The sequence below is a fragment of the Oreochromis niloticus genome, linkage group LG8, assembly GCF_001858045.2.
Source record: "Oreochromis niloticus isolate F11D_XX linkage group LG8, O_niloticus_UMD_NMBU, whole genome shotgun sequence".
Classification (NCBI taxonomy): Eukaryota; Metazoa; Chordata; class Actinopteri; order Cichliformes; family Cichlidae; genus Oreochromis; species Oreochromis niloticus.
In genome coordinates, this window is record NC_031973.2 from 1,536,997 (window position 1) to 1,546,295 (window position 9,299).

The 9,299-nt window shown below is 42.4% G+C and overlaps 1 protein-coding gene across 1 annotated transcript; it reads right to left on the reverse strand.

Moving 5' to 3' along the window:
- Positions 1–3,398: 3,398 nt before the first annotated feature.
- LOC100694161 (hydroxycarboxylic acid receptor 2) lies at positions 3,399–9,031 on the reverse strand. The gene is made up of 4 exons (XM_003449445.5): positions 9,014–9,031; positions 8,406–8,518; positions 7,114–7,703; positions 3,399–6,004 (listed from the first exon to the last, which is right to left on the reverse strand). Exons 3-4 carry the CDS (start codon positions 7,504–7,506, stop codon positions 5,318–5,320), a joined length of 1,080 nt encoding a protein of 359 aa, XP_003449493.1. The 5' UTR covers positions 7,507–7,703; positions 8,406–8,518; positions 9,014–9,031; the 3' UTR covers positions 3,399–5,317.
- Between the last annotated feature and the right edge of the window lie 268 nt (positions 9,032–9,299).

Consider the following 9,299-nt stretch of genomic DNA (forward strand, 5'->3'; position numbering starts at 1 on the left):
CAATGACAACTAATCAAAGACACAGATTCTCGAATGGCAATGAGTACCATTCACAGAGAGTTGAAAGATGGTGAAAGATGTACCCTTGGGCCCCCCTTCTCGATTCAGAGATGGTCAGCATCCTGACAGCCATATGGACAAAGCTGTCTCTCAGTCTGTGGGTTCTGGTCCGGAGGCTCTTCAGTATCCTTCCTGATGGCAGCAAATTGAAGAAGCTGTTGAAGGGATGAGTGGAGTCACCTGTAATGGAGAGAACCTTCCAGATGAGGCAGGCACAGTAGATCTCCTGGGGAGGGAGGCACGAGAGGTCCCCACAATCCTCTCCACTGCTCTCACTACCTGTTGTCATTTCTTTCCTGCAGGACCCAGTGCAGGAGTCATACCACACAGTGATGCAGCTGGTGAGGATACTCTCAATGGTGCCTCTGTAGAAGGTGCTCATAATGGGGGTTGAATCTCTTGTCATGGGTCAGCAGAGTGAAGAGAATTACTATGTGCGTAATTATTCAGCCCCCTTTGGTCTGAGTGCAGTCAGTTGCCCGTAGACGTTGCCTGATGAGTGCTAATGACTAAATAGAGTGCACCTGTGTGTAATCTAATGTCAGTACAAATACAGCTGCTCTGTGACGGCCTCAGAGGTTGTGAAGAAACTGCAGGGAACAATTAGAAGAGTCGAAGAGTGGTCTTATAAGTGGGGTTTTAAATTTTCAGTTGATAAAACCAAGGTGATGTTTTTTACAAGGAAGAGAGTTGGTAAGGACATCAAGCTTAAGTTGTATGATGAAGAATTAGAAAGGGTGAGTAACTTTAAGTTTCTTGGATTGTGGTTTGATGAAAGGTTAACATGGGCTGCACATATTCAGAAGGTGGTGGACAAATGTAAGAAAGTGTTGAATATAATGAGGTGTTTAGTTGGGAGGGACTGGGGAGTGGATAGGAAGTCTTTGAGGGCCATATACACTGGGTTGGTCAGATCACTGTTGGATTATGGGTGTGTAGCATATAACTCGGCAGCAGCCACAGCTCTGGTAAAGTTAGACCATATTCAGTATCAGGCACTACGAATTTGCACGGGTGCATTTAAAACAACTCCAACAGCAGCTTTACAGGTGGAGATGGGAGAGATGCCATTAGGACTGAGAAGGGAGCAGCTCACACTTAATTATTGGGCTAATTTACAGGGCCACGGGCAGGATCACCCAACGCATGAAGTACTTAAACCTTGCTGGGAGAAAGAAAAGAGGGAAACGAAGAGCTTTGGGTGGATTGTGGGGAGACATGCAACAGAATTTAATCTGGATCAGTTGAACATTAGTCACAGAGTGCCGTTACCAGCAGTGCCTCCATGGCTACTTCCTGATGCTGTAGTAGACTTAACATTGTTGAACAAGAAGAATGAGGGTAAGGCATTTACTTTGAACTCTCATGCGGTACAGGCTTACATTGACCAATATTATAGTTATGTTCAAATATATACAGACGCCTCAAAGAACTCAACCGGACAAACCGGTGTTGCAGTTGTGGTCCCAGAGTTTTCGGTGGAAATGGGTAACAGGATTAGTGATGGGCTTTCTGTATACACTGGGGAAATGATCGCAATATTATTAGCTGTTCAGTGGGTGGAAGACGTGAGGCCATTACATGCTGTCATTTGTTCAGATTCAAGTTCGTCATTAGTCAGTTTACTGCATAGTCACTCAGACAGTAGGGCAGATGTTTTGGGGGAAATTCAGCAGACACTTTTCCGGCTACACATGATGGGACTTGCTGTTGTGTTTTTATGGGTTCCAGCGCACTGTGGAGTATGGGCAAATGAACAGGCAGATAGAGTTGCAAAGGAGGCCGTAAGGCACGGGGTGGTTGACATGGCTGTTAGTATTGGCCAAGCAGAGATAAGGAGTATGATAAGGCAAGTTATGAGAGCTAGATGGCAAAAGCAGTGGGAGGAGGAAAGGAAGGACGATGGTTGTATAAGATTCAAAGGAGGGTGGGAGGAATGAGAAACGCAGGACGGACTAGGAGGAAGGAGGTGATCATATCCAGACTGAGATTTGGACACACTGGCTTGAATGACACATTATTCTTGATAGGGAAACATAGTACCGGAAAATGTGATTACTGTGGGGTAGAGGAAACTGTAGAACATGTCATGTTGCAGTGTCAGAGGTATCAAGTTGAGAGGAGACAATTGATTCAAAATCTCAGTAACCTGAAAATCAAACTGGATCTTGTTGATTTGTTGCAAAAGGAATCGGGAAGTAAAAGTTATCAGGCCGTATTTCGGTTTTTAAAAGAGGGGAACCTGTTTGGCAGGATTTTTTTTTTTTTTTTTTTTTTTTTTTTGAGCGTCGTTCCAGACCATACTCCATACCAGTTGGTGGCGGTAATGCACCTTTCAGTTGTTTGCCAACTGCCAATACAAATGTAAGAAGAAGAAGAAGGCCTCAGAGGTTGTCTAAGAGAATATTGGGAGCAACAACACCATGAAGTCCAAAGAACACACCAGACAGGTCAGGGATAAAGTTATTGAGAAATTTAAAGCAGGCTTAGGCTACAAAAAGATTTCCCAAGCCTTGAACATCCCACGGAGCACTGTTCAAGCCATCATTCAGAAATGGAAGGAGTATGGCACAACTGTAAACCTACCAAGACAAGGCCGTCCACCTAAACTCACAGGCCGAACAAGGAGAGCGCTGATCAGAAATGCAGCCAAGAGGCCCATGGTGACTCTGGACGAGCTGCAGAGATCTACAGCTCAGGTGGGGGAATCTGTCCATAGGACAACTATTAGTCGTGCACTGCACAAAGTTGGCCTTTATGGAAGAGTGGCAAGAAGAAAGCCATTGTTAACAGAAAACCATAAGAAGTCCCGTTTGCAGTTTGCCACAAGCCATGTGGGGGACACAGCAAACATGTGGAAGAAGGTGCTCTGGTCAGATGAGACCAAAATGCAAAACGCTATGTGTGGCGGAAAACTAACACTGCACATCACTCTGAACACACCATCCCCACTGTCACATATGGTGGTGGCAGCATCATGCTCTGGGGGTGCTTCTCTTCAGCAGGGACAGGGAAGCTGGTCAGAGTTGATGGGAAGATGGATGGAGCCAAATACAGGGCAATCTTGGAAGAAAACCTCTTGGAGTCTGCAAAAGACTTGAGACTGGGGCGGAGGTTCACGTTGTTATTCCCGACACGTAACATACCAACAATTTGTCGCAACCCTAGGATACGTGTCAGATTGTGGATGGAATCCAATAGAATGTAACTATGTAAATGTACTTATTTACATTCCACCAGCTTACTTAGTTTTATTATTTTAAGGCGACTAAACTGAGTGGATCAGCTTTTTGAACTAAAATTACTGATAACTTGCTTAAACTGAGTGCTAACTTCATATTTTTAATGAAGCACAGTTATGTTTTACAGTGTACGAGTACGTCTCTGTCTCTCTACCAGTCACGACTGCAGAGACCACATATGCAAAACTCACAACTGTTGCATGTCCTTTATAAAACGATGTCACAGTAGATGTTAGGCTTTACTACCAAACATTTAATGATAGCTCAGGGTGAATCACACTTTTAATAATATCCAGTTTCCATATATTATATTAAAGAGGATTATATTTAATATTTTTTAAACATTTTGTAATTTGGTCACTTTAGACCTGCAGCACAGGACTAACACTCACTGCCTCCATGTGTGAACACTTTTCACAGTCAGACACTAGAAGGAGGCAGAAACACAAACTACATGTTGATGTTGCTGCTGTAGACCAATCGCCAGACTCTTTATTTATTAACCCTTTCATGCATGAATTATGACAACCTCAATCAGGATTTTTTTCTTATTATTTATTAAGTATTTTTAAAAAGATGAATAAAAATACTTAAGAAAAAAAAATCCTGAGTATACCATTAACATTGATAGAAATACAAGCAGCCTTTGAATAGCTGTCCACTGTAGTGACCACTATGCATGAAAGGGTTCATTTTTACTTTATTTATGAATGCAGATATTTAATCAGCCAATCACATGGCAGCAGCTCAGTGCATTTAAACTTGTAGACACGGTCATGGCGACCTGCTGAAGTTCAGAATGAGGAACAAAGATAATTGGCTGCTGGCTGCGATCTGCTGGGATTCTGCATAAAAATATCTGAATGCTGGATGATAGTTTATGGCAGATATTAATATTATAGCACACCATAATGATAACAGATACAGATTTAATATTGAAAATTATTACCTTTATAACAAAATGCATGAATGAATCTTTGATGCAGTTTTTAACCGTTTACTGAGCTCACTGAAGAGTTACTGATTTACTGTCATATGATTTTTGACCGCAGCTGAGTAAATCGTGACTTGTCAGTTATGCTGACAGCAGCTATATGCTTTCTTAAAAAGGAAAGTTTTAAGGCTAATATCAAAGTTGAGAGTGTGTCTGTGTCCTGAATCCAAACTGGTTCCAAAGAAGAGGACCTGAAGGCTGAGATACGGGGTGATACGAGGCCTCTGCAGAACTCTGATATTTTAGGACTGCTGATGAGAAAAGGTTGTCTGCAGGCACTATGTCCTGCTATGTGTTCTTTCAAAATGAACTGATCACTGGTTTCCATTATGTGGTGGGAATAAATTGTATGTAAAATCCAAACAGGAAAAATGCAAACTTCTGGTCACTGGTGTTTAAGCCTCAGTGTTTGTTTGCCTTTGAAAGCTGCAGGATTTCAGTTCAGCTTTATTTATATAGCAGCAAATCAGAACAACAGGATTCTGTATATTTAGGAGTGCAGAATCCTTTTTTCTATTAAATAACCTAAAAAATTTTACTGAATATACTTAATTCAATTCAAACACGTAAATTATAAAAACATTTTAAGCTGACTTATGCAGAGACCAAAACAGTTTCAGTGTCAGGCTGTAAACATGTTTTCTTCTGCTGTAGTTTTAACATGGGACTCCATGGAGACTGGCTCACTACTGGAGCCTCTGCAGGACGTCAGAGGAACTGCAGGTTTTGAGACCTCAGTGATGTTTTTTTATTTCTGTTTTTAATGTAATTTATTTTATCAAAATTTTAAAAAACATATAAAAAATATAGCACCAGACACTTACATTTAAAGAGTTCAACAGGAAAAATATTTCAAACTTGACTGAATATATGTTTACATGGTTATGCGACAGATTTTCAGATTCATCAGAAAACAAGCCAAAGATATAACTTTATGCAAAATTATACAAAAATAAAGGAAATCAGAGCAGGGAAAAGTTTTCACTGCTTGGTTTAGTCTTTATTAGCAAGGAGCAGTTTACTATTTCGCCTCGCTTCCTCTATCAGGCCTCATGGATTTCATCTCCTCCTGGGTGGTCGACTGAGTTCCCGAAGAAGACGTATTGTTGTCCTCGGCTTCCTGCCCACAGCGCAGTGCCCGGGGCAACGCACCCACCAGGGCCGTCCTGAACATGGAGCTGGAGAAGACATAGATGATGGGGTCCAGGGCCGAGTTCAAGAAGTTCAACCCCAGAGACACGATGCTGAGCTGGGTGAATCTGTAGAAGCTGGTGCAGTCCCACGGGCGGTACGAGCGGATGATCCACACTCCGATGGTTGTCACCGTGGTGGGCAGAAAGCATACCATGAATACTGCAACGATGGCGATGCACACTCGCATCGCCTTGCGCACCTTGTCGGGTTTGCCCATACGTCGTTCCTTTAGGAAGCTGGAGATCCGGATGGAGCAGAACAGCAGCATGGCCATCGGGAAGATGAACTCCAGCACGGTGAGGATGCGATGCATGGCCACCAGGATGATGATGGCCCGCGACGCCTCTTTGTAAGACGTGAAGAAGAAGCACTGGGTTGTGTTGCCGCTGCCCTTGATGTGGTTGTAAGCCAGCATAGGAACCCGGGGGGTGATGACCAGCAGCCAGACAAACAGCGACACGAACACCGCCTGTCGCTTGGTCATGCGGTTGAAGCGGTGGTGAGGATGGACCACCTGGAAGAAAACAACACTGATGACACTGGTTCTGAAACTTCCACCTGAATACATTAACCTGGATAAACAAGTAGGAACTGTTGTTTCTGTTTCTGTTCTCCATCATCTACTTTGGTGTCTCCTCCAGTAGACACACAAAAAATCAGATTTGGGACTAAATTAAAAACTAGCTCAACATTTCTCTAGCCAGTTGGTAGACCCACACCTGAAGTTATTTTGGCACAGCCTGCACCGTCACCTGATGGGTTTTCCTGGGTTTTAGGGGCAGAAGAACATCAAAACATGTTCCTCTTTTTGGTATGTCTGGATAGTGCCAAAACTAAAGCTGCAGTTTCTGTTTAAATCATCTTTTGAATCTTGAAAATGTTTGATGGTGAAATTAATTGTGCACATGGCACTGATTGGCCAATCATTATTGTTCCCGCAGCGTTATTGGACCATTTTTAAACAGGAAACCAGTTTTCGTGTCACAGTGTCAGGTGATAGATGGATGGATTCAAAGAGCTCGATCAAGTAAAGTTCCTAACTTCCTAAAACAGTTTCAGTCTTCCTTCCTTCGGCTTCATTTATAAATTACTTGTAGAATATGATTACAGCTATTTATCCATTAATTTAGCTGAATGGGCTGCTCTTTATACCGCTACCTAGCCATACCAGCTGTTTACCCATGTTGGCTTATATCTCCGTTAGTTTTACCCAGTTATGTCATCAAGCTAGGCTAGTGGACACTTTGAGCTGTAGTGTTGTATCTAGAGGCTTATTGGTTATTAAGACAACAATTTTTTGCACAAGGTATGTTTTGGTGTCGGTACCTTGATGCACCAAGAGAAGGGTTGCTTTAAGGAGGGCGTGGTTTCTTTTGTTTTTGTTCCATTTTTACTTTTTTACTACCAACTTTTCCCTGTTTGGAGCCCCATGAATAAAAACAACCTGTATCACTTTAATAGACCTGCGGCACACGAGTTTCCCGTGTTGGGACTCCATGATTCAAAAATATTAGAAATGCAGTCAGAGGTTTGTTCTCTTTACCAGGAATATGGCCCAACGAGGTGCAACAAAAAACTTTGTTAAGCATTTTTACAACTCCATCACCACGAGGACTCTCTCACCTTAAAGTAGCGATAAATTGCCACCACGGTCATGAGTGCGATGCTCGCCGAGCGGTTGGAAAACATCAGGAAGAGGTTGATCCGGCACATGCCGTCTCCAAACACCCAGTGACTCCTGAGCAAGGCGTCGATCCTCAGAGGTAGACTCACTAGAGCGAGGAAGTCTGCGATAACCAGGTTGAAGAGGAAGAGGCTGTTGGGGTTCCACGCTTTCAGTTTGAAGCAGAAGATCCACAGAGCGACCAGGTTTCCCAGCAGCCCCAGAATGACGTCGATGATGAGGACGGGTGGCATGATCTTACCTTCCAGCCCAATACCGACAGGTGGGCAGCCACCATCGGCAGTGGGGCTGGTGAGGTTTAAGGCGGCGGTGAAGTTTGGCTCTGAGGTCATTTTGGTGACTCGGTCAGAAAAACCTTGAAGTTTATTGAGGATTATTCTTAAGTTTGACTGTTAAAAATATCTGTGGGTTTGGTGGTTAAATCAGAGCGAGGGGGGAAGTCTGCGTGACCACACCGTGGAAAGTTTCCAAACTCTTGAAATTTGAAACTTCCTCTTTTCACGTTCTTCCTTTTGTTCTGCAGACAGGTCTGTTTTAAAACAGCAGAATTTAGATTTTTATCAAAGATGACATGAATCACTTCCACTCTTTCACAAGTCTTAGACATGCTGGGATCCAAAATATTAAACAAACAGAAGAAAGACCTAAAACAATGTTTAATGAAATCGAAATACTTCCATTTACAGTGAAACAGCAAATGACAAAGTTCACAAGTTAGAGTCAAATGTCAGTCACATACATTCTCACATCTGTAATATTCTTGATATTTATAATTGAGTGATTTGTTTATATTAGTGCTATTTCTTACATTTGTAAACTCTGTAACATATTTAAACAGCTGAGTCTGTTACTGTTACTGTCTTGGAGCAACTGTAACCCACAGTTTCCTCAGAGATTAATAAAGTATTCTGATTCTGATTTAATGAAGGAGTGTGCCATTACTGTGTTATCGTGCCACATAATATTCAATCAACATGAAGTTTTAATGGCCTGAAGTTCCCAGCTACAGGATTCAGTTATTAAACTACAATAAACACAGATAGCTCAATCATATCATCACAGCTGTATCAGGAAAAATAACATTTTAAAAATGTTTTTGGCTTTTGCATGTGGCACATTTAAAGAGTTTACACTGAGAATATATGTCAGCACACGCAGATTAAACAGGACAGTGTTTGTTTCCACATCTGATCCAGAGAATCAGAGGAGATTAGATTAATCCAGTACTCACCAGTCCCGACGCGAGACCTTCATTCATAAAGTGTCCGAGGAGGAATGATCTTTGTCGGGTATTTATGTCTCCCGCGGGAGGATCTTCCTCGTCAGCCCGTTGCCCCACAGAGGCTGGTACAGAGTGTGAACAGAGTCAAAAACATTTCACAACACATTTCACAAACTGAGGGGGCCGAAGAAAACTACTCAGCCAAGAGTGCTGCCAGTAACATGACATACTTTAACAGCAGCATTTAACTGGTTATACAAATATTTAGATTTTTCAGTGAATCCTTTCCAGGCGTCCAAGTTACTGAAAACTTTACAGCCTGTTCTGCTTTTTACTGCATTACTGCTCTTTATTATTCTCTGGGACTCCATCAGAGCTGCTCTCCATGATTCTGACCTCATGATGTTGTTATAAAGTTAGATATATTAAAAAAAAAGCTTTCTTTATACGTGAGCTTTATCAGTGTTTAAGACAGCGAACACTTCCCTGACACGTGAATCTGCGCTCATAAACAGTCCAGGTTTGTTAATAGTTTGCTTGGTTACCATGGAACCAGGTAACGAACAGACCTTTGTGGTTTTAGCGAGCGTTTCTGGGTCAGAGTTCGTCACATTTACTGATATTCTCGCCAGCCGTCGTCTTTGATGCGTCATTGCTGATGACCTGAGGGGGAAACTTGTTTCCTTCTGTGGGGACAAACACGATGAAGAATGAGGAAGTGTTGAAATCTCGGGTTTACTGGTGTTTCTGTTGAGCTGTGGGTTGGCGGCTCCACAGAGGTGTGGAGTTTTCTCCTGCTTTAGATTTCCCGTGACTCACACAGATGAGTGTTTGATTGTATAAATATCAGCTAAACTTTGAACCCTGACAGCTCAGAACTGGAAATATTTCATATTGCATTAA